The sequence below is a fragment of the Notamacropus eugenii genome, chromosome 1, assembly GCF_028372415.1.
Source record: "Notamacropus eugenii isolate mMacEug1 chromosome 1, mMacEug1.pri_v2, whole genome shotgun sequence".
Lineage (NCBI taxonomy): Eukaryota > Metazoa > Chordata > Mammalia > Diprotodontia > Macropodidae > Notamacropus > Notamacropus eugenii.
Window position 1 is genome coordinate 740,036,257 of NC_092872.1, and position 25,641 is coordinate 740,061,897.

The 25,641-nt window shown below is 40.7% G+C and overlaps 1 protein-coding gene across 2 annotated transcripts; it reads right to left on the bottom strand.

Annotated features, from left to right (window-relative positions):
- Nucleotides 1–7,398: 7,398 nt before the first annotated feature.
- On the bottom strand, nucleotides 7,399–25,331 carry LOC140518558 (C-type lectin domain family 4 member K-like). 2 transcript variants are annotated; one of them, XM_072630951.1, is made up of 6 exons: nucleotides 25,175–25,331; nucleotides 13,230–13,316; nucleotides 11,275–11,343; nucleotides 10,722–10,873; nucleotides 9,330–9,445; nucleotides 7,399–8,684 (listed from the first exon to the last, which is right to left on the bottom strand). In XM_072630951.1, the coding sequence occupies exons 1-6, from the start codon at nucleotides 25,194–25,196 to the stop codon at nucleotides 8,609–8,611; spliced, it is 522 nt and encodes a 173-aa protein (XP_072487052.1). In that variant the 5' UTR covers nucleotides 25,197–25,331; the 3' UTR covers nucleotides 7,399–8,608. The 2 variants fall into 2 exon arrangements, with proteins under 2 accessions (XP_072487052.1, XP_072486976.1); XM_072630875.1 differs by having other exon boundaries at nucleotides 7,399–8,793; nucleotides 25,175–25,330.
- Between the last annotated feature and the right edge of the window lie 310 nt (nucleotides 25,332–25,641).

Genomic DNA, 25,641 nt, shown 5'->3' on the forward strand with positions numbered 1-25,641 from the left:
TATACTCAATTTTTTCTGGGTAACTTATTCCTGGTTGTAATACTAGCTTCTTTGTCTTCTGGAATATCATATTCCATTCCATTCCTTTAAGATGGACATTGCTAAATCTTGTGTGACCCTGTTTTTGGGTCTACTATACTTGAATTGGTTCTTTCTGGATTTTTGCAATATTTTCTCTTTGACCTGAAAGTACTGGAATTTGTCTATAATATTCCTGGGACTTTTTGTTCCGGGATCTCTTGAAAGGCATGATCAGTGGATTCTTTAATTTCTATTTTGCCCTCTGGATCTAAGAGATGGGGTAATTTTCCTGTATAATTTCTTGAAATATGATGTCTGCACTCTTTGATTTTGGTCTTTAGTGAGTTCAATAATTATTAAGTTATATTTCCTTGATCTATTTTCCTTGTCAGTTGTTTTTCTTAATACACATTTCACATTTTCTTCTATTTTTTCATTCTTTTGACTTTGTTTTACTATTTCTTCATTTCACTGGGTGTCGTTGGATTCCAATTGCCAATCCTAAATTTTAAGGCATTATTTTCTTTGGTAAACATTTGCACTTCCTTTTTCATTGGCCAATTCTAGTTTTAAGAAGTTCTTTTATTCAGTGAATTTTTGTGCCTCTTTGACCATTTGGCCAATTTTGTTTTTTTAAAGTGTTATTTTCTTCAGTAATTTTTCGTGTTTCTTTTACTAAACTGTTTATTGTTTTTTAAAATAATATTCTTGCATCATTCTCTTTTCTTTCCCCAAGTTTTCTTCTACTACTCTTATCCTTTTCTTTAACTTTTCTGGGAATTCCTGTTGGGTTTGTGTCAAGTTAATATTTTTCTTTGAGACTTCAGTTGTAGCTGTTATCAAGTTGATGTATTCTTCTGAGTGTTTCTTGGTCTCTCCTGCCACCATAGTAGCCTTTTTGTTGTTGTTTGCTCATTTCCCAAACTCATTTTTGATTTTGAACTTTATGTTAAAGTTGAACTCTGCTATTGAAGTGTGAGGGAACTGTCCCAATCTTCAGGATTTTTCATGCTGTTGTTTTCAGAGCTAGTTCCTGACGTCTGCAAATTTTTGGTGCTTTCAAGGTGGTTTGATTGGGGGAAAAGTGTAATCACTGCTCTCATGGCTTATGCTCTGGGCTTTACCCAGAAAGAACCCTTGTTCCCCTGCAACCACAAATGCTAGTGTTCTTCTTGGCCTTGGAACTATGATCAAGAGCACAGCTATGCCATAACGTCAAGCAGTGGTGCTCCTCTTTGTACTGGAACTGTGATAAACAATAGAATTCCAAATACCTCTCAGTCGTGCATTCAATGTCATCTCAAAGACTCCTATAATCTCTTTCTATAAATTGTATGACAACGTATCATCTCTGAACTGAGAGCTACCAAAACTGCTGCCACTACTGTAGCAGCTGTCCGTATCCAGGACCAGTTCCCACCCTAGTGCCATAGATCACTGCTGTTGACCTCCTGAGTCACCTTGGACTGAAAAAAATGTCTCACCCTGACTTTGTGTTAGTTTTACTACTCCAGAATTCAGTTTGAGGCATTATTTTAAAGTTGTTTGGAGGGGGATATTGGAAGAGTTTATCTGGGTTGCTTCCTCTATACCATCTTGGCCCTGCCCCCCCCAAAAGTAAAATACCTCAGTTTTTTTGACCTGTAAAATTAAGGAGTTGGATTTGATGGCCTTTAACATCCTTTCCAGCTCTAAAATCTATGAGCTGATGATGATGATTATTAGGAGAAATATTATTAATGCTATTATTATTATTGAAGAAGAGGACTCTAAAAGTAAAAATGAGCAACCCTGATGGTAACCCTGGAGGAATAATGATAATTTATCTCCAAACCTCATGACATGAATATTCCAGACCAGATGGTGACTTGAACTTGGGAAATTTGTGAGTTGCTCAGTGATGATGCATGTGGGAGTAAAGTTCCTATTTTCTATCTCTTACATCATAAATCAAACTAAATTTCAGACCAGTGGAAAAACTGAAACCACTTTATTTTGAAATAAGGAGAATTTTCACTTCTTATTACCAGTTGTATCTACCATGAGGAAGTCATACCACAGGGGATAATATCTGTGGATTTGGGAGCCAAGAGAGGTTGCCAGGTTGTTTTTCCTCTATTCCTTTGGTATATCCCTTGCCCAAGGTTACGTAGCTAGTTAATTGTAGAGTCTGAAAATGAATCCCAGGTCTTTTGACAGCACATAGAGTCATACTTCCATGATGCTATATTGCCTTCTGACTTACCTGAGATATTAAAAGGAGTTCAAAGCACTAGATTGAAACAAAGAATTGGGATCAAGAGTGAGGATGATGGTGACAGGGCTGGGAGAGGTAAAGGCAGATATTCCTAGAGTAAAGTCTGGAAAGTATCCCAGAGGGAGAAGAAAAATGTCATTGGAGAATGATGATGTATTTCATGAAAATTTTCCACCCCCAACCACATTAAAATGGCTTTATCAGTACTTCTTACTCTGCTCCGTTTGTGTCATTGTGAGCCTGAAAATTGATAGCAAGTTGGAAAGGAAGTTAATGGTCAGCTAGTCTAAGTCATGCTTAACAAAGAATATCCACTACAATAACAAGTGGTTATCTAACCTCTGCTTAAAGACTTTCAGTGAGGAGAAACTTTGTCTTCTGAGCTCCTTTAAGGCCAGTCTTGGACATGTGCCAAAGAATTGCTATTGGATTTTTTAAAACATTCTTTGCTGTTTTGACTTAATGAGATTAAAGGGAATTTCAATCAGATAGTATTAAAGCTTCTCCTCTCTCCTCTCCTTTCCCCCTTTCTCCTTTTCTTTCCTCTCATCTTGCCATATAACCTGGAAAATTTCAGTCAGCTTTTGTATGAGCAATGGTCCCCCTGCCTTGTAAATCTCAGCCGGAATAGAATCGGCACCAGGTGCTTTGCAACATGAAAGGAGCCTAATGGCCCTCAAAACCTAAAAGGCTGCTCAGACACCCAGGGGGCTGCTGAGTCCTACTGCTGCTTCCAGTGAGAAATGACCCTATGGCCTGGGCCCCCTGTGTGCAGGGTCATGAGTAGAGTTTCCAGTGTATCCACACCTGCTGCTTCATCACTTGTCTGTCACCACAGGACTTTGAGACATAATAGTGAAATGGTATGGGTGATATCTTTTGATTCATGCATAAATTGGATTTAAGTGAGGCCAGAGTTGTACGAAGTCATCAGCCTCACTCTCTCCTCCAGAGTCAGTGGCAGGACAGAATCAAGATGGCTGGTGATGGCTCAGGATGCAGTGGATGACCTTGGCATCTTGGGTGTCTAACCAAGCTCTAAGTGCTCCACTTTACCTGCTTTATCTGCCTTCATGGTCGTTGGAAAAAAATTATTCTCATCCGACCATTCCACCAGATGAAGTCTTCACATGCTTGGGGTAGACACCTCCCTAATTCACCAATGGGTTTGAGAACCCTTGGTTACCTTCAACCTGGTTTGACCCATCTGCCAAAATGGTTTACCAGGGTGTGGCCACAGCATGCTGCATCTTCTTGGAGCCACAGGTGAGAGTTAGGTGGAACAGATGGACACCAAAGGTGGAAAGAGCCCCCAAAAGGGCTCGATAGCCATCACACCAAAGGTACTGATCCTCCCTGAACACACACTACAACCTGAAGAAGTTCATCAATATTGTACATCAATTTCACGATGGCATGTTTGCCCAGGTTCTAGATAATGGACAAAGCTCTTGTGCCTTCCCAGTCACCAATGGCATGAAACAGGGCTGTGTGCTTGCTCCCATGTTTTTTAGCATGATGTTTTCAGCCATGTTGACAAATACTTTCAATGAGGGTGAACACGGTATCAAGATCAACTACCGTAATGGTGGTAAGTTCTTCAATTTGAAAAGGTTACAAGCCAAGACCAAAGTGGAAGGAGTGTTGGTGCATGATTTTCTGTTTGCAGATGATTGTGCACTCAATGCAGCCTCTGAAGCTGAGATGCAACAAAGTGTGGATCAATTCTCTGTTGCCTGTGCTAATTTTGGCCTAATAATCAACACCAAAAAAACACAGGTGCTCCATCAGCCACCACCATCCATATGTGGAACCATCAATTACAACAAATGGAGAAGTTTTGAATGCTGTGGATAAGTTCACTTACCTTAGTAGTACACATTGACAATGAGGTTGATACATGCATTGCCAGAGCTAGCTCAGTGTTTGGGAGGCTCCAAAGAAAGGTTTGGGAGAGAAGAGGTATTAGATTGACTACCAAACTGAAAGTCTACAGAGCCGTTGTGCTGACCTCATTACTATATGCTTATGAAACAAGGACAGTCTACCAGTGCCATGAGAAGAAACTGAATCGCTTCCATTTGAACTGTCTTAAGAAGATTCTGAGGATCACCTTGTAGGATAAGATACCAGACACTGAAGTCCTTGCTTGAGGTGAAGTGCCAAGTGTTCAAAATATGCTTCAGAGAGCACAACTCTGATGGGCTGGCCATGTTGTTTGAATGCAAAATGTACACTTGCCAAAAAGACTATATTATGGAGAACTTTCAAGAGGCAGGTGATCACATGGTGGCCAGAAGAAACAATACAAGGACACTCTCAAGGTCTCTCTCAAGAACTTTGGATTTGACTGTGTGCCATGGGAGACCTTGGCTCAGGACTGCTCAGCATGGTGTGCCCATATAGGAAAAGGTGCTGTGCTCTTTGAGCAAAGCAGAATTGAGACAGTACAAAGTAAACACAGGATGTGCAAATTTGGGATATCCACCCCAAATATTCATATGGACTATCTGTGACCAACCTGTGGTAGAGCATTCTGAGCTCATATTGGTCTGATCAGCCACAGTCAGATGCACTGAAATTTCTCTTTACAATGGTGATGTCATTTTGGTCCTCTTCAAAGACTAAGGACAACGACCAATCCTCTCATCTCCTTTCTTTTCTTTCCTTTTTCTTCTCTTTCATAAACCTCATAGTTTTATGTTTTTATTGTTGTGAGAATAGAACTCTACTTACTTAAAAGTAATTACTTTTGTTATGTAAGAATAATTCTTGATTGAGTCAATAAATCAGAACTGACTGTGAACCAATCAGAATATCTCTTTGAATCAATAAAATAAATCATTGTGTAAAGGACTTGGTCATGCTCAAGGAATACATGTAAAAGGAAGGTGTTATCTCTGACCCACAGAGAGATTCTAAGGTTTGGAAGTAGAGAAGTTGGCACAGTCATGGCATTCCAGTACATCTTAGAGTTGTAAAGGTAGAGTAAAGCTGTGAGGGGAAAAGGGAGTTATTGTTGGGGGTCACTGACTTTCTAGGCATCTTAGAGCAGAAGAACCATGCTAGAAAAAGTCTCAAGAAAAGGTTGGGTCTTTCTCTAATTTTCTTTTCCAGTAAATGTTTAGCTGCAAATATGATATGATATAATACAATGCAACATAACATGACATGACATAACATGATGTAATATAAATTACACAAATATTTCCAGTAAACTGAATTTTGCATTAATCATAAAAAAGGCCAAACTTGATTAGGGAAATAAAAATGTAAAATTAACCAGAAAATCTCTTTCTAAATATTAGAAATTTTTCTCAAGTGAAGGCTCAGAACCATTGTGATTGAATTCATAATTTGTCTCTAAAATAAACTTACTAAATATGAAGAAGAGAGAATCACTTGGAGCTTATAGGTTATTGTAAATATGTCACATGTAGGCTGAAATGAGTAATTATTTCTCTCTGCTTATTTTTTTCTTCTTTATGTGGTTTTCTCCATTTCACTCAAGCAGAAATACATAGACATCAATCCCAGTTTGGTTAGAATGAATGATTTTGATTCTTTCTTCCCAGTCCCCCTTTTCCTGTTCTAGCCAGAAAGCCTGATGATTTTCCCCTCACAGTTTGAATTATTGTTTGAGTAGACCAACTAGGACATCTTTTGCCTTATTTCTTACCTGGTCTTAAACCACTGAATGGGTGTTGCCTCAGACAAAATAAGACCTGGGAAAGACTTTAGCTTAAAAAATCCAAGGTCTCTCACTGCATCTAGGGTTATCTCCAGTTGTCTTGACCTATGTCTTGCCATTAGACACATTTGACCCTGGAGGAGGGAGAGTGAGACTGATGACCTTGCACAGCCCTGCCTCACTTATATCCAATTTACTTGCAAATCAAGACATCACCCTCTTGATGTCATTGGTCTTCTTTAAGAACAAAGGAAAAACAAACAATCTAAAGGATATAATATTTTTTATAGAACCTAACATAATCCTCCAGGGATTAGAGACAAATCTATTCAACCATCTTGATTTGATTCTTTGTCATCCCTTCCAAACCTTTCCCTAGAATGTACCTTCATATGTAAATCTTCTCAACCTTCCTCATACCTCTGAAAATCAGTAGTAACCCGTTGAACAGGTAAAAGTGGAGGGGGGAAAGGGACAAAAATTGACTGTCTTCCAGTGTTTCTTCTGGCACAGTAAACTCTCAATCCCCTTTTGGGAACAAAGAACAACCTCTAACCACAGTAAGATGTTACGGGAACATTTTATTATAAAAAAGCAAAGGAAAGAAGGGAACAAGGATGAGGACAAGGAAACACGTGCAAACAGGCACTGTGCTATACTGTTTAAAAACACTACTTCATTTGATCCTCATGATAACCCTGAGAAGTAGTAGTAACAAGAATAACAACATATATGTAGTGCTTACTATGTGCCAGGAACCTTTCTGAGAACTTTATTAGTATTGCCTCATTTGATTCTCATAACAACCTCGCAAGGTAGATGTTATTATTATCCCAATTTTACAATTGAGGAAACTGAGGCTCATAAAAGTTAGATGACTTCCTTAGGTCACACAAGTAGTAAGTAATAAGGTCAGATTTAAATGTAGCTTTCCTAACTCCATTTCCAGCGTTCTGATCAAGGGATGTCAGAGTTTCACAATGAGTGGGTGGTCAATGGGGATGGGGAATGTCGTATGGCATGACTGACGATTGTATATGGTCCCATGACCTGGTAATGACAGAAGTAAAGTGTTAAGCAATGAGCCTAGAGTCTGCTCTCTCTGACTTGACTGGAGCAACAGCAGATTGGTTCAAGGACAGGGAGCAGAGTGTCCTCCATTGCTGAGGCAACATGTGCTATTTTTAATAGGGTCTCAAGGGGTCCAGTCCTCAAGCTCTTGTTGGAGGTGAAGTTGAGGGATCCTGGAAAAAGTTATGCAGACTGATTGAATTTTACTGAATGTTGGGACTCTGGGTCAGTTAAAGGTGGTCCATGAAAAGGTCAGGAAGTTACAATTCATTCATTCATTCACAGTCATTGGAGAAGCATCTACTATGTGCTCAGTACACTGCTGGACACCAGGGACAGAGACAAAAGTGGACATAGGTCTTTATCCAAATTCTTTTATTCAACTACAGAAAACAACTATTTTATCCACCTGGACAACAGTACATAGAATATTAATTTTTTTTAAAGCAATAGCAGTATATTGATTTGTTCTTAGTGACTTAGTGCTGTCTTTGGTGACATGTCCCAGGGCCAGGGGAGTGTTGGTAAATGCTTAACAACCTGGTTCTTCAAAAAAAATGTTCTCGTGACACACATTTAAGTTTAATCTGTATTATTAACACTTTTCAAAAGCTAAGATAATCAACACAACAACAAACCAAGTCCTGATTTGGAGCTATTGATTTTCAAGGTATGTTTGCTGAAGTATGCAAGCATGCTCATGCTGAAAATTGAATTATCAGTTCATCACAGTCCTGCTCCAGATCAGTTCTATATAAATGCCATTAAGAAAATGTAAATGAGATCTTGGCAAAGGTTTGTATTTATGTAGCACGTAATGATTCACAACAGATTTTATCTATCTATCTATCTATCTATCTATCTATCTATCTATCTATCTAATCTCTCTCTCTCTCTATCTATATGTGTATATGTATACAAAATTGCATTTGTCATCTGTATGTATTATATATAATGCCTCCTGCCCCACACTATCACATATCCGCATCTCTCCTTGCTCAGTACAGAGTCCTGATTGTTTAATGTACATTTTAATCTGACAGGGCACCTTTTTCTTCCTGGATCTCCAGCAGGAAACCAAAGCAGTCAAGCTTTGCTTCCCATCCCTGGACAGAGAGAGGGGGTTTTTCAGAGTTACAGTGAACTGGGATCTTGTGATTTCCAGACCTTGTGATCAGTAGGTAGGAATCTCGGGATCTATTCTCCTTGGGGGAGCAGGACAGTTAAGAAGTCTTATGTCAGGACCCTTTCCTCAATCTACTTCCTCAGCTTAAGGAGGAAGAGGAAAGTGCCTGGGCAAAAAGTACATGGCATATGTGAGGGGCACCTGAGAAATGAATGAATCACAAGGGCACAAGCTTGGGATGTTGCTCCAGCAAGAAGGGTCTGTGGCTGCCTGAAGGCATGGGGAAATCATTTCACACAAATGATCAGACCATTATGTAGTCTTTTAGGTTCCTTTGGGAGAAGTTAAAATTGAAGAGGAAAATGGCACTCATAAACTCCATTTTATCCATGGCAGGTGGACCAATGTCTGCCATGTGCCCCATTGCTTCTGGAGTGGTGGGTCAGCAGCATTCAGGAGTCAGATGTTTATATGTTTTGGCACATCCCAGATGACTCACAGTTCCATTTACAGATAAACTTGGAAGAAAATGTGCAAATGAAATTATTCCATGATTTTTGTTTCTTTGCCCAGAAATGGGTACAGTTACAATCTTTTTCATTGCTTGGTTTCCCATTAGCCCAGAACCTGGCAAGAGAGATCATTGAAATAAGAGGGCTTAATCCTTTGCATTCCCAGTTGGTCACCAAGGACTAACAAAATCTCCCATGCCTAGGTTTGGACCCTATCCTGGAGTGAAGCAGTCTCAGGGAGACTTGACCTCAGATGCTGCCATAGCCTGGTGTCTCAATGCCCAGCCCACAGCCAGAACTTGGAAAGACTGGGGCATAGGAGGTGAGCTTCCAGGGACACAGTGTCTAATCCTTTTGGAGATAGCCCAGATGATTGCTCTATCATGTCCCCCTTCCCACACCCAGGACCATGGCCTATCCTAAGCTCTTCTCTTCCTGGGGACACACACATACACATACACATGCACACACACACAAACATGCACACACACATGCACACACACATACACACCCTCCCACATGCACATACACACACAGAACATACATTCCCATAGAGGCCACACTAAATGTTCAGCCTGAGTTTTCCTTGGGGAAATCTCTCTTTTGGAGCAGAAAGGGGGAAGGAAAGAGAGGGAGGAGTACTGGACTCACTTCTTGCTTTGGGCTTCATCATACGGGGTCCCATCAGTCCATCGCCAGCCTAAAGCATTTTGGTTACTCAGTCCAATCCAATAGTAGGTACCATTGGCTTTTGTATAAAGAAAGTCCTATGGAGTGAAAAGAATATTTTTGAAAAGGTACCTGTGTATGTTTATACATGTTTGAGTGTGTACTTATGTGTGAATTATGTATGCTTATGATTATTCCAATGTGTATGTATAATGTGTGTATATGTGTGCATGTGTGTGTGTTTTTCTCAAACATAGATCTGATCACATCATTCCTCTGACTTTTACATTCCAATGACTTCCTTAACCCTAGGACTAAACATAAATTTCTCTACCTGATTTCTGTTTCTGACCTATCTTTTCAGAATGACTATTTATAACTTCCCAGTTAAATAGGGCAGTGGATAGAGCACTAGACCTGAAGCTAGGAAGACTTGAGTTCAGATCTAGCCTCAATAACTTACTAGATGTGTAACCTTGGGCAAGTCACTTCACCCCTGTCTACCTCAGTTTCCTCAAATGTAAAATGATGATAATAGCACCTATAGATGGAAGATTTTTAAAACAATGAACATAGCACATGTATTAGGCATTAGGTAAATAGTTGTTATTCATGAACCTTTCTATTGTCCTTTGACAATGACATATTTCTCATCTCCTATCTTTTCCTCATGGATGAAAAACACTTCCTCCTCTCCTCTGTCTCTTAGAAGCTCTAGTTTCCTTCCATGTTCAGCTCAGACACATCTTCTCCATTACATCTGTCCTCCTCTCCCAGCTGGTTGGGCTCTCCTACCTCACCCCACCCTACCCTGAAAATCAACCTGTATTGATTAGATGTTGTATAGTCTTTAAAGAGCTGGTACCTGAGCCAGCTACTCCTGCCTTTTACACATGTGTGATGCGTGATGTGGGGCAATAGTAATAAAGACAGTTTTCATTTATTTAACTCTACTATGTGCCAGGCATTGTGTTAAGCACTTTACAATCATTATCTCATTTGAAAAATAACTGAACAACTGAAGGATTCTAAGAGGAGGGAGTACATTCCATGCATGAAGGATGGCCTCTGCAAAGGCACTGAGATGGGAAATGTCAAGTCATGTGAGCATTTGATTCTCCCAACAACCTGGGAGATAGGTGCTATGATTACTCCTATTTTACAGATGAGAAAACTGAGGCAAAGCTTAAATGACTTATCCAGGATCACAAGTCTATGCCTCTCTGTGTGTTTTCAATAAGCCTTAACTATGTGTGAGACTATGTTTGGGTCCCTTGTAGACTGGCAAAGAGGCAAAGTGAGCCACCCATGGACATTCAATTTACTGACATCTCTACACCTCCCACTTTTAGGGGCACCAAGGACAGCACTGACCTGTTCTTCCATTGAGATCACTGAGGTCAGGTGGGAGCTCCTTGACATGCAGTACTGCTCAGCATCATTCCAGGATCTTTTGCCACAGGAAAAGTAGTAGAGATTTCCACCATGGACATTGTCGCGCTCTGAGATTCTCTGAACAAGGATTTCTTGGGAAAAAGAGGAATGAGGATGAGTGGAGGGGGAGACCAGAGCTGAACAGGGTTTAGTTCTGCCTCTAGACCCTGAACAGGGCTGGACAAAGAGCAATGACCAAAGCTTGGTCAGTATGGAGCCAGAGTTAGGCTACTATTGTCTGATCAGAAGTTTCTTGGGGTCCAGGTATGTCAAAGAAGGAGAACATTTGTTGGGTCAGAGAGGAGGTACTTTTCACTCCTTCCATTTTTCTAAAGTAGCCAGAAAGAGGGACAGTGAGGAAACTAGCAGAGGAGGAACAGGCTGCTTGCCCCTTGGATATCTCTCCATGTGACACTGAAGTTTGAGTGATAAAGGGACTGGGCAGGAGTTTGGAGGTCAGTGCAAAGGGTGTAGGGGAGGGGAGGGCACTCACGGTTTTGCTGTTTCAGAGCTGCATTGGAGACCTTGGCCCTCTCAAGTTGCTCATTTTTCCCTTGAAGATCTAGAATCACAGGGTCATGGCATTGAGAGAGAAGATCATCCAATTCCGTAAACACTGATAAGTCCCCTTTAGAGTAGAGATTTGGGAACTGACTGCCATCTTGGAACTTGTAGCTGAAAAGGATGAACATTCCATTTGGGTCGTAAGAGTGATTTAAAGATCTTTGACTAGAATGGGAAACTGAGTCAAGACCCTGAGTTCTTGAAGAGATACAAACAGCCTTCAAGGGACAGATTGAGAGGAAGGAGGATCTCAGGAATGGAGCTACCAAAAAGTGGTGTCACAAGGCCAAGAAGTGAAAAGAATTGAACTGGACCCAGAGGAGAAATCAAGGAGCAAAACTGAGACATCGTGTATCAGAAGCCTTGGGCTGAAGCTACTTGCTGTACTGACTTTTGCAAGAACTAAGGGAAGCTCACAGAAACTGTCTTGTCTTCTCCCTACTTCCTCTCTCAGTGCCTGTTCATTAACAGACACTGGAACATGCTTCGCTAATTTCTTTACTTCCGTGTTTCTGGTAACCTGAACTTTTTCTCAGCCATAAAGAGGCCATAGATTAGTTAGACATAAGCATTCATTTAAATTATGGCATAGATACAAATATTTGCCTAAATGTTAATTATTTTCCTAACTGGGGGCTCTGAGCTATTGTTATTATACTTCTAACTTTTTGCTAAATTTAAACTCCATAAAACATTAGAAGAGGAGACTCCAGGGAACCTGAGAAACCATTACATTATCTCCAGATTTAAAAGAGATGCTTATTGTTACAATGTGGTTGACTAAAAGCTGAGAGACAAAACAATAGAAAGGACAGGGTAGAAACAACTACAAGCCTGACAATTATGTCCTCCAAAGCAATACCTGTAGCCACCAGCTTTAAATTCTATTGAGAGAAAACAACAGATAAGGGAGACAATGTGGTAGAGAAAAAACTGGAAAGATCTGGAGTCAGAGAACCAGGGTTTCAATCTTGTGTTGCTGATGAATTTTAGAGACAGCATTGGAACCCGGATCTTCCTGACTCTTTCTACTATGCCACACTGCCTCTCCAGGCTAGTCTTTCTGACACTTAATGGGATCCTTGGACTGTTGGTTAGTTCACAGATTCTGCTCACATGACTTGACATTTCCCATCTCAGTGCCTTTGCAGAGGCCATCCCTCATGCATGGAATGTACTCTCTCCTCTTAGAATCCTTCAGTTGTTCAGTTATTTTTCAGTCATGTCTGAGTCTCCATGACCCCATTTAGGGTTTTCTTGGCAAAGACACTGGAGCAGTTTGCCATTTCTTCCTCCAGCTCATTTTACAGAGGAGGAAACTGAGGCAAATAGGATGAAGTGACTTTCCCAGGGTCACACAGCTAATAAATGTCTGAGGTCAGATTTAAACTCAGGAAGATGAGCTTTCCTGACTTCAAGCCTGGTTTTCTATCTACTGTACCACATAGGTGCCATAAGTTTCACTTCCTTCAAAGGCTCAACTCAAGTGCCATATCATACAGGAGGACTTTCCTAATCCTTCCACTCTAGACACTTGGAGCATCATCACACAGAGGTATATGTTAATAAGTACATGTTGTTTCTCCTGATTAAATGTCAGTTTTTTGAGGACAGAAACTCTCAAGTTTACGTTTGTATGCACTGTACCTGTCATACAGTAGTGCTTAGTAAGTGGTTGAATTATTAGAATTCTATATTCCTCTGACTTTTTCCATCTCAGAAGAATAAACAGAAGGATTGTCTGTGGAGTGCCAATCACCCCCTACTCCCACCCCTATGTCTCTTTAGACTCTGCTCCCTCCCAAGATTTGCTCCTAGTCTGATCAGAAAAAGAGATTTAAGGTCTGTAGCCCTACAGATCATGGCGCTAGGGTGAGAACTTACATAGAATGATGACAACTTTAAGGGCGGTAGCCAGAGCAAGAACCACAAGTGTCAGGGCAGTTTGGACAATCCTTAGCTTCCTGAAGTCTGGACAAGGGAAAGACAGAAAGAGTTATTAGCAGGACCTGGGGACTGTGGCTTCCAGAGATAGATCCTACCCAACATCTCCATTATTTGGATGTCCTGATTATGATCATAATTTTAGGTCCAGAAGAGGCAAAATTAGCCACCCTGATCCTCACTTGACTGATGTAGAAACTGAGGCCCAGATTGTGAAGAATCTTTCCCAAAGTCATACAGATAGTGTCCTAGGTGGGATTTGGACCCAGGTCCCAAATCTAAAGTTCTTTCCACTGCCTTACAATATTTCTAAGATACACCCAGGATTAAGGTCTTACCAGAAGTTATTTATCTAATGAGACAACATACCTATAAATGCATGGCAAACCTTAAATGCAAAGTAAATGTAACACTATTATTAATATATTTTGTTTCCTCTTCATATTTTTATCTGATTCATACATGCGACAATAGTTACCTATAATCCTTCCATCAGTCTTTCTCTGTCCCACCTCTCTTCCCAAACGTCAATGACTCTCTCTTGCTTTGTAGAATCCATTACTATTATCACTCTCTAGTCCTATCCCAAATAACCTCCCTCCCCCTCAATAGAGCTTATGCTCCAACCAACCTGGACCACTCTTTGCTACCAGCTCAACTCCCTGCCTGAGTACATATGGTAACCTCCTGGCTCCGTGCTCTTTGTCCTTGAAATCACCTCCCGCTTTATCATTACTCATTGAAGTTCTAGCCATCCTTGAGAGGCCAGTTCAAATCTGCTCATCCTCCTGGAAGCCTGATCTTCCCTCCCCTGTTGGTAACAGACATTTTTGCTTCTGCAATCCCATAGCCCTTAACTAGGATGCTTTCGTCCTGGATCATGGTGCATTAGAGTTGCCCATAATTAGTGTCTGATCCAGTAATTAACACTTGGGCTCTACAAGGACAAGAACTGCATCTCACCATGACTTTTGGATCTACCCAGGGCTTAGCCCACAGTTCTTCTTCACACGAGAAGTGCTATTCATTCATTCATTCATCCATTCAGCAAATCTTTGCATGAAGTACCTCCTGTATTCAAAGCACATTAGTAAGCACCTTCTGTGTGCAAGGACCCATGCTAGAGTTTGGGGGAAGAAGAAAATTTAATGAAGACATAAGTCTCATCTTCACGGAGTGGGATAATACACAAACACAGATAATTATGCATCATACTGTCATTAAAGAGTTTCTCATTCACCTTCCAAACATTTGTTGGATAGAATTGAGTTGAATTCAGAGACTACCATAGCTACTGTCACATCTCTCTCCCTGACATGACCCACTTGGGTCTTCATTTCAGCTCTTTGAGAAAGTTAATCAACCTGCCCAGGAAAATGCAAATATTCCATGACATGATTGGGTGCTGTAGAGACAAGGAAGAAGGAGGAGCCATAATGGTACAGTGGAAAGAATCCTGGTTCTGGAGTCAGAGGTCCTGGTTCAAAACCCACCTTTGGTGTCTTACTTCCTGTATGACCTTAGGTAAGTCACTTTACTTTTGTGCCTCAGTTTCTTCACCTGTAAAATGATGGAACTTGATAGCCAGAGGTCCCTTCCAGTTCCAGGACTGTGATACTAAATAGAAGACAGTGTTGTTGCTCTAAAGGAACATCAAATCTCAAGTGGTTAGAGGAGAAGAAATACTCATAGAATATCATACAAGGCACTGTAGGTTACTATGTCAACATGCCAGGTCCCAATGCAAAGCATACTGGGAACTGAGAGATGAAGAAGACTTGCCTTCTGCTGGAGAAGTCAGTTATTCATCAGTGGAGAGTGAGAATTATATTGGACCTTGATTGATGGAGTGGTTGGTGGGGCTAGCATAAGAAAAGGAACATGATATGTTTGGAGGACAATGAGGAGGAGCCTTCCTTGACCAGAGAAGGGTCCTGTTGAGGGCTTGTGGCAGCTAAGTTAGAGCCACATATTGGCTGAAGTCTAGGAAGCTTAGGTTCTATTCTGTAGGAAGAACCTTGGAGGAGGGAAGACGTGGCTTGGTGTGAGGTGTTAAGACGTTTTGGGTTCTGCTTGTGTCAACCCCTCCCTGACTGCCTTTGCAGACAGATAACCCAAGGGGAGTAAGGTGAACCTTATGGGTTGCTCTAAATAAATCAGCTGATTTGATCTTTGTTTCTTGGATTGTTTTATTTATGTTATAAAGGCATTATGTGTTTTCTATCTTGTGCTTACTGTCAAATAAATTTAGCCATATGTCTCTCATGCCTTCCCCTAACCCCACTACAATGACAGACTATCTAGGGGCTCAGAAAGTACAGGACGATACAACTGAAGATGGAAAACATGAAAAGATTCAATTAAATAATTGAACATTTGCCTATTGATTGTGTTGTTTGCTTCTATGCTAGGTCATGACAGGAATGTCTTAATAGCCAGTTAAAGGCTAAGCAGATTGCAGCATCCTATTTTCAGAAAAGGCAAGGGTCTACCCTAAAACATTTTGGGTCATGATGGAACATGGATGGAACACTCATGCAGAAGATATATGTGGTAGATATCCAATATTACTATACTAGTGAGCCATCAGGGCAAGTAGAGGGGAAGATGCAAGACCACAGACTTACTTCAAACACTTATGGGGATGAGGAGGATTTTGCTGTGACCTAAAGAGGATGTGTGATGGTAGAAGTGAAAGGGCTAGAGGAACAGATGTCTACTTTCCAGGTTATCTGGAAGAATGAAGTGTTCCTTGAAACAACGTAAGAAGTGATTCAAGGAAAAGTCCCAGGAGAAAAAGGAGGTTAAGAGGCACAAGGAGATTCTCATCTGTACCGGGAGACTGGAGGGTGAAGGAAGGGGACATTGGGAAGGAAGGGAAGAAGAGAGTCCTGATCTGGAACTAACAGATATAAGGCTTTTCCTGGAGAGGAGGAGTTAAACCTTCTCTAGAGGAAGCAGCTTCTTGTGTTTGTGATGGTGGAGAGTGACGAATGAGCCCAAGTGAGTGGGCATCAAGTCATGGTCAACAGGAGAACACATGAAGAAGGATGATTAATAGCTCCATTCTAAGGGATCTATGTTTTCCTCACACAACCAAGGAGATTCCTATCTTTTCATGATAAGTATCTGGGTCATGGTGGAAAGCTTCTGGAGACTTGTCAAATTTCATAAGTACTACATACTTCTAGTGTTTTGTGTAAGGACAAATAAATTCATAATACCACCAGAAAAAACCTGGAAAGTATTACTAAGAATTATGGAATTCTAGGGAAAAACAGTGAAGGTTTCAGGCAAATAGGTGGTATTTTCACTTCTACTAAGGTAGAGGGATTCAGAAAAGAAAGCAAATTTGGGGAGTAAACATATGGCTAAGAAGATGATATCTGAGATGGAATTTGAATATCTGGGCTATAGCTAGATACATCAGTAGAAAAAGCTCTTGGCCAGGGATAGAGTGCACCTAACAAGGGCTATTAAGAAACAGGTTCATTTGGGGATAATACAAGTACTTTTTTCACAAGTTTATTGTGATCATAGATAGATAGAGATATATAGATAGAGATATATATATATGTGTGTATATATATGTGTGTGTGTACATATATATGTATGTATGTGTATCTGCAAACCTTAAAGTACTGCTATTATTATAATTTCAGTTTTCTGATGATTTCTTCACTTCTATCTTTTTGCTTCCCCAAAGAATTAATTATAAATTTGTTTCGTTTTCATATTCCTCACTTTCCTAACATGAACTCCTCCCATCTTGTCCATAACCTATTTTTTATATCTAAATATTTCTTTATAGTTTTCTCTCTCTCTTGTCTGGTGGCACTTTCAGATCTTGGGCATCTTGTGACAGTACCCTATTAAGCTTTAAGAAACAGTTGCTTCAGTAGCATTACTTCAGTGACTCTTGGCATTTAAACTAGCTTTAGCTGAGAAATCATCAGCTTCCTTATGTTTTTCATTACTGTAGCAAGAGCATGTTTTGTCAAGATGGAACAAACTAGGCAGTAGTTTCTATGTTTACTTCCTGTGGGAAGGTCAATTGCATTTGAAGAAATTTACACTCAGATTACAGAGTATCTAGTATGTAGTAGGTGCTTAATAAAGACTCATTGATTATCTGATCTCCGTGTTGTAATACAATAATATTCTCCAAGGATTGGATAACGTTGATCTCATTCTGGCATCAAACTAAAAATAGCATGAAAGAACATTAACCAATTTAATAACTGGAGCTTTTTTTTCAGAAGATAATTTTGTCTTGTTTCTGGAAATGACTATTTGATGACTAACAGTTAAAAGCTCTCTTACGTTTAAGCAAGCATTAATGCCATGACAAATATTAGTAGGCTTTACGGCAAAAGGTCTCAAGACGCTTCTATTCCACCAATATAAACTCCTATTTCAGGAGTCAAACTTTGTCATAAAAGTCTGGCTTGGGTCTAAACTTTGAACTAAAATCTTTGAAATTGGGTATTTATAACCAAGTCTGGCTATTGAAAAATTCATGAAGAAGGTAGGATTTGGGTGTTGTTCTGTTTTAAAGTTGTCACTATTAAAAATGGTCAGACTATGAGCAAGATGCTGTAAATCACCCATGTGTAAAGTTGGGTTCATGATTTTAGTGGTTTGCATGATAGCTTAAATGCTGTGACGTGGCAAAAATAGAGGATGCCTCGTGTGGTCAGCAGTCTTCCAGTCCTACAATTGCTATTCATAGATTCACTAGATAACACCAATAGCTTTTATGAAGTAGTTTAAGGTGGGCAAAGCACTTTACCAATATACTCTCATTTGATTCTCACCACAGCTCTGGGAGGTAGATGACTTATTACCCTTATTTTCCCAATGACAAAACTGAGACAAACAGAGGTTACATGATTTCCCCAGGGATACATAGCTAATAAGTTCTTGAGGCCACATTTGAACTCAGGTCTTCCAAAGTCACGGCCAGCATTGCTTTAGATTATGATGGCAACATGCGAATCAAATCAACTTAAATATCGATCAAGTGCTTGCCAGGCACAGTGCTAAGAGCTGAGGTTACAAAGAAAGGCTGCAAGCAATGCCTGCCCTCAAGGAACTCCCAGTCTAATGGGGAAGACAAGCATGCAAACAATTCAGGGACTGTTGTTTGTCCTTCATTTGGAAAGAGGACCATGACATCAGGAAGGTGATGCCATGAAATGCAAGTGAATTGGATGTAACTTTGCAAAGTCACCAGTCTCATTTTCTTCTCTGAAGCCTTCTGGCTCCAGTGGCAAAATGTATATCAAGACAACTGAAGCCCCAGATGCAGTGGGAGACCTTGGCCTTGTTAAGTTAAGGTTTTTAACAGCTTTCAGTTTGACTGAGGGAATGCCCATTCAATGATTAAGGCTAGGTAAGAAATGAAGCAAAGAATGGCCTCCTTTACCTAGTAAAAAAAAAAAAATCAGTCTGAGAAGGGAAGACCCTTGGGGTTTCTGGACAAAAAAGAAACAATTGGTATTTACCTTCACTCTGAGCCCTCAGGGCCCAAATAAGGACTAAGTAGGGCTTAGTCTGGGACCTACTGTTGGCCAGTCAGTGAGAGCCAGAGTGATTTGGGTTCAAGGTATGGTCCTATGCAAACAACTGGACATATAGAAGGTAAATGAGGGATAATCACAGACAGAAAGTACTGACACTAGGAAGATCAGGAAAGGCTTCTTGTAGAACATGTGGTATCAGCTGGGACTCGAAGGAAGCCAGGGAAACTTGTAGTAGAAATGAGGAGGGACAACATTCCAGGCATGGGATTATAAAGAGGTTATATAATAGGATATATGGGCAGGTAGGTGGCAGAGTAGATAGAGTACTGGATCAGGAGTCAGGAAGTCTTGGTCTTCCTGAGTTCAAATCTGGTCTCAGATACTTACTAGCTGTGTGACTCTGAGCAAATCCCTTCACCCTATTTGCCTCAGTTTCTTCATCTGTGAAATGAACTGGAGAAGGAAATGACAAACCACTCCAGTATCTTTGCCAAGAAAACCCCAAATAGGGTCACAAAGATTTCTACACAACTGAAAAACACCTGAAAATATGACAGAAGGCTCCTGTGTGAGGACCAAGGCCCATGCCATTGGATCATAAGATTCATGGAGGAGACTAAGGTGTGAGAAGATTGGAAATGTAGGAAGGAGGCAGATTATGGGGAGCAAACATCATTGGAAAGTGTATTTCAAAAATCTCAGGTCAAATATTATTTTGCATTTGTGAAAAAAATGTAAGTAGTCTTTTACCTCACCTGAGACAAAGGATGAGTCCTAAGATGAATCTATTTAAGAGCAAGAAATGTTGATTATTTCTTGGTCTATCTTCCTACCCATCAGAATGACTAGATAATTCTATACTTGGCTTTAAAGGAGTGAATTAAGTGCCTTGGAAAATGTGAGTTTCTGTGCCTACAATTACTGGAGCAGTTTGAGAACTCTGAAATGCTAAGGCAACATACCTCCCCTCCCAAATAGAAATGCTCCAACATAATCATGTGAAGGAGGTCTGAAAAATTCATTCTCAGTCCTGTATCTTAAACAGTCTCATGATGTCATTCAATTGTACTGAATGGCTCGGTCTTCAGGCATTATTTCAGTCTGTGTTCTCATACTGTATGCTTATTTGAAATTGTCTTAGGTTAGCACGATGCATGAATTACTTTAAATAAATGTTAACATGAAAGAGAGAGAAAAAAACCTTTTCCCTGAAGCCTATGTAATACAGGGAACTTTACAGTTCAAAGAAAATGGAAAGGAGAGAACTTTCTACATCACTCAGGCACTGTACAATGGATGAGTTATAACACAGGAGAAGAAAGGTAGATGAAATAATTAGAAGACAATCTCCCAGAAGAGAGCCCTCAATAACACCCCATGTCTGCTGATGGCTATACACAAATCCAGGGAAATGAACATTTGAAGGGTTGCAAAACATCTTATCTCTCATTTGTTTTGTACAGTCACCCTATAACGTAGGTACTTATCATTATCTCCATTTTACAGAGGAAAAAACTGAGACTGAGAGAGGTTAAATTTTCAGGGTCACATAACCAATAAGTGCCTAAGGGAGGATTTGGATCCAGATTTCTTGTACCCAAAGCCTAGTATTCTATCCACTCTGCCGCTTAGTTGCTTCAAAAGGAGGACAATAAGAGATCCTAATGGAAAAAAGATAATTTGACTTCCTAAATATCCCTGAGAAGTGGTAGGATGATGATTTTTATAACTTGGATTGTGTCTCTGGGGGAATAAAATAGGTAAAAGTGGGTTGATTATACATTATTATACTGTAAGGAGGTACATTCTTTTGAGGAAATCCAGTAACCCAGAGCAGGAAGTATGATGAAAGAAGAACATTTGGATAAAGAGCAAGGGAGAGGGAAAGAGAAGTGATATGATGAGGTGGACATGCTAACCCCACCTGGATTGAAGTAGAAATGAAATGAAGAGTTGGGGAAACATGATGAGTATGGCCCTAAAGCATGATATTGTAGCACTTTGTGACTTCAGCATCCTAATGCTTACTGGAGCTCTGTCTCAGACAACAAATAAACAAGCACAGGACTTCCCTAAATGATCATTTTATGGTTCAAAAGTTGGAGGAAGTTACAAGGGGGAACTGCTATTATAGACCTGATCTGATCCACATGGAGGAACTTGAGGAACTTGAAATAGAAATACAGGAACCTTATGGGTAAAGTATTGTAGCATGACAGAGAGATGAACAGGAGAGGAGAGGCCAGCAGGCACAAGCTGATCGATACCTCATTTAGGAGAGGGCAGTGCAAGTGTTCAGGGCAAGGGCAGAGGTTGTGACTAGCCTTTAGTGACACCTCTTGGAACTATTACAATCAAGACTCCCCTCACCCCACCCCCCATCCCAGGTTTTTGGCCTCCAGTACTAGGAATCTTTCCAGTCCAGCCTACTTCCTCTCCTACATGTGGACTTCTGGCAAAGATCAGAACGAAAACAAAACTCCCAGTGGAGTTAGGTCTGGGCTACAGAGTATGTGTGTGGTTGTATATTTAATGTGCCTTATTTCCCCTTTCCCCTGTAAAGGGGCAGCCTGGTATAGTATGATTAGCCTCGAAACTAAGAGAGACCTTAGGAGTGTCCTTGGGAGTGTCCTTGCATTGCTTTTTTTTGACTGTGTGAGTGCTTGCTTTGCATGAGTTCTCCCTAAAAAGGTCTTTTAGGCAAAATTTGAATTGTCTTAGGAAAATTCTGAAGATCATCTGGCAAGATAAGGTACCAGACACTGAGGTTCTTTCTGGAACTAAATTGACAAGCATTCAAACTCTACTGTAAAGAACATGACCCCAGTGGTCTGGCCACGTTGTTCAAATGCCAAACATACACTTGCCTAAAAGACAACTCACACCAAGCAAGCACTCACATGGTGGTCAGAAAAAGCGATACAAGGATACTCTCAAGGTCTCTCTCAAGAACTTTGGAACTGATTGTGTTACATGGGAGACACTCACACAGGACTGACCATCCTGGCATGCCCTCATCAGAGAAAGGGCTGTGCTCTATGAGTATAGCAGAATTGAAGTAGCTCAAAGGAAACATGAGATGCATCAATTTAGGGAACCCACTCCAAATGTTCACATGAACTAGTCTGACTTGTGCTATAGCGTTCTGAGCTCATATTGATCTTATCAGTCACAGTTGCTTGCATTGTGTCTTGGCTAATGTAGTGACATCATTTTGGTTCTCTCTGAGAACACAGGACAACAACCAAGTCTTGAAACTACAAAAACTAAGATTTAGGGTCTGTCTCTCACAAATATGGGCTTTGTGACCTTAGGCAAATTATTTAATTTTTCAATGATATAGGCCAGAGGGATCAAACATATTCCCTTGGGGCCCACAATACGCTCCCAAGTGGGGCCAAAGTGGATTAAAATGTAATTGGGAAATAATTAACAAAATAAGTAAAAATGAAATAGAATATAGATAATGTTAACATGTGATTTCCTAAGACAATAGGCAACTTTTGGGGATCCCTTTGTGTGGTTTGGTGGTCCTTGAGTTTGATATCACTTTGGTGACTCTCTAAGACTATGAGCTACAACTTTCACTTCTAGACTTTGTGTCTCCAGGAGTTGTCTCAACCCTTGAAATTTTAGGTCCAGTTCCCATCCCCTTTCCTCTCTATCCAGTGGATTCATACCCTGATACTGTGACTGATGTCATTGCCCTCATTCAACCTCTCCTGCTGGCCCTCAGAAGTCCTGATTCTTTTGATTGTATATTTCTTGGACCTCACTCTAGGACCTTCCCTTTATTCTTTGGATCCAAGAAGAACTTCTAATTTGCCTGTCTGTACCTGGAATAATGTCTCTAATCTCTAGTCTATGTATGACTTGGAGTAAGTCATTTCCTTTCTCTGAGCCTTATCTGTCAAGTAAGAATTTCTTTCATTAAATGCCCTCACCTCTTTATCTATGTTTTTTGAAATCCTGAGTTTACTCCAAAGCTCAGCTCAAGCACTATCTTTTTACCTAGGCCTTTCCAGATCCCTCCAGCTGCTAGTACTTCAGCTCAAAAATAGTTTTTATTTAATTTGCAAACAGTTAGGTGGCACCTCTTCTAGGTCTACTCTCAAGTATTATTCAAATTGGCAAGTCAGAAGAGGTGGCTGGTTACTACCTCAAGGTGGTAGGAATAAATCTGAGAGGTTGGGTTTTTTCCCTAGTACTTTTGCTCGCAAGCCCTCATCCAGTATGCTCCCCATTGGTTATCAGTCAGTCACATTTAATTAGTTTTTAGAAAAGGGTATTACTGAGATTTGCTAGTAAGAACAGCTGGTACAAAAACAGTCTCTCAATAAAAGACCTACTCTCACACATACACAAGTTTCCTGGAGTGAGTTGGCTTAAACATAGATGACTGAAGAGTAAGTCACAGCTCCTCTTAATCTGGTGCCCTTTTATGCTCATGAGTTCCCCTGAGATGGCACTCTCTGTTAGGCTGTGCCTTTGCAGGGTCCTTTGCTATACGTCTCTCTTCTTTCTTTCTGAAACTGCCTTTCCTTGGTATGTCCACTTTGTGTTGACTCACATCTGAGATGGTGTCTATGATGAATGGTCAATGTAAAGGTTGGGGGTAGGGGGTTCTGACATTCCCTTTGGGATCACTTCCCTCACCCCCACTCCCTCGATGCCCTCTGGCTCACATTGAGGCACAAGACATCTTCCCCTTCTAGGAAAGAGGAAGTTTGATTTCTTTCCTGTGGGACTGCTTTAGCTAATGTATCTAGGCCCAGACGTGCATCTAATTCTTTTGAGTAATCCAAACGCAATTCCTTTTCAGTACCATCTAATTACATGTAGTGCCTCAGAGCACTTCATTTCTCCCAAGTTGATAAAGAACTGATTCTCAACTCGTTTACACCTTTTTTTGATTGATAGATCCAGACCAGAAATCTGGGACCCCTTAATCCACATGAATTCTACTTATCTAGATGTTATCTCCACTTATGCAATACAAGGTTCTTGATCTCAGGGGCTGTTTCATTTTCCTCTTGACTCCTCTGCTTTAACACAAGGCCTGGCACAACATGGGCATCACAAATTGATGGACTAATTTGGTCAAAGAGTCACAGAATCACAGAATTTCAGAGGTGACAGGGCATCCATCTAGTTTAGCCCATATCCAAAAAGCATCACCACTGAAACATATGTGACAATTGATTATTCATCCTTGGCCTGAAAAATGCCATGAAGAGGAACCACCATCTCTCCAGGCTTCACACTCTGGAATAACTCTCATCACTAGGAAGTTTTTCCCAACATTAAACCTAACTGATCCATTGTTTCTGGTTCTGTCCCTTGGGACCAAACAGGCCAAGTATCATCCCTTCAACATGTTGGGCCTTTAAAGACTTGAAAATGGCTATCATTTCCCCTACCTCCAATATTCTCCTGGTTACAAGTCTCTAATTCACATGTGAAATAGACACAAGTTTTTTCAGTGTCCTGGTTGTCCTCCTTTGGATAATCTCCCACTTGTCCATCTTCTTATTAAACTGTGGAGCCCAGAACTTGATATAAGACTCCTGACATAGTCTGAAAAGTGCAGAAGGACTCTAATAACCACCTTTTTTCATGTTATAGATGGAAGGGATCCCAGAAATCTTCTAGTCCCAGAAATAACATATTATAGTGAGAAGTGATCTTGGAGACCCTCTGGTTCATTGCTCATTCATTCCTTACCTCTTTTACAGATAAAGAAACTGAGCCTCAAAGAAAACCACTCAACTTGGGAGCAGTAGAGCCAGGACCCAAGACTAGCTGTATTACTCTAAGTTCATCTTGCATCCTGAGGCTTTTTTGACTGTAGGGGGCTGCCTTGTCTCCTCTATTAGAAGATAAACTGCTTGAGGATACAGTTTAGGGTTCATCTTTCCTTTGCCTCAAGCCTCAGTATGGGACACAAGATATACTTGGAGTAGGAGGGGAGCAGGGAAATATTTTGTGAACAAATTCCTTTTCATAAGAGATTACCAACCCTCAGGCCACTCACTCTCTTGTCCCCCCATCCTTCTGACTCATCAAGCAAACTTCACCCACCCTCAAATCAGACCTAAGCAAGGAACTCAAGGGAACAAGACTTGAGGCTGCTTGGTATAGTGATAATGGACTGGATTTGGAGTTAGAACAATATGGGTTTGAATTTCACCCTTTGACTCATTGTGTGATCCTGGGCAAGACAATCTCTGGGCCTTCATTTTCTCATCTATAAAATGAGGAGGTTGGTTTGGTGACCTCTAAGATACCTCCAGATCCAAATCTTTGATTCTGGTTTTCCAGAGACTTTTCCACCCATCCCAAGGATCCCCAATGCCTCACCCTTTTCAGTCAGAGGTATCATGTTTCTCTGGGTGATATTTTCTGAGATTCTCCGTCTGTCTGTCCTGCCTTCTCCCTAGGAGCAGCCTGGTCAGTGGGAGTCTTTCCTGACTCTGGTTCTTGGTGGGGAGAGCAGTACCTTTATCCTCATAAGAGCAATGGAAGAGGAAGTAACAGATTTGGACATCTAGCTCCCTTACTTCCTCCCCATTGTTTCTGTAGAAACCCTCTAAGTCAGTGGTGGGTAAGTCCAGAGAGAGGGTGTTCCTGGTTGTCCCTTATTCTCTCTGTTTGAGTCAGTGAATGTACTTCTCCATCATAACTGTGAAACCATAAGGGTCTGTGGTAGGAAAGAAAAGAAGCTAATGATGTGAGATTGGTAGGCAGTATGGATTGGTGGTAAGAGCACTAATCTTGAAGTCAGGGCTTGTTCTGTGTTCTGTGCAATCAAGAATGACTCATTTGAA

Bases quoted from the DNA above. Each gene is read 5' to 3' on its own strand.
- LOC140518558 (XM_072630875.1), bottom strand. From the start codon at position 25,196: ATGATACCTCTGACTGAAAAGG. The intron at 11,344-13,229 runs GTAAGTTCTCAC...CTGTGATTCTAG, and splicing joins TAAAGTTGTCATCATTCTAT to ATCTTCAAGGGAAAAATGAG. The intron at 8,794-9,329 runs GTGAGTCCAGTA...CTCTCTTGCCAG, and splicing joins GATGAAGCCCAAAGCAAGAA to GTTCTGGGCTAATGGGAAAC.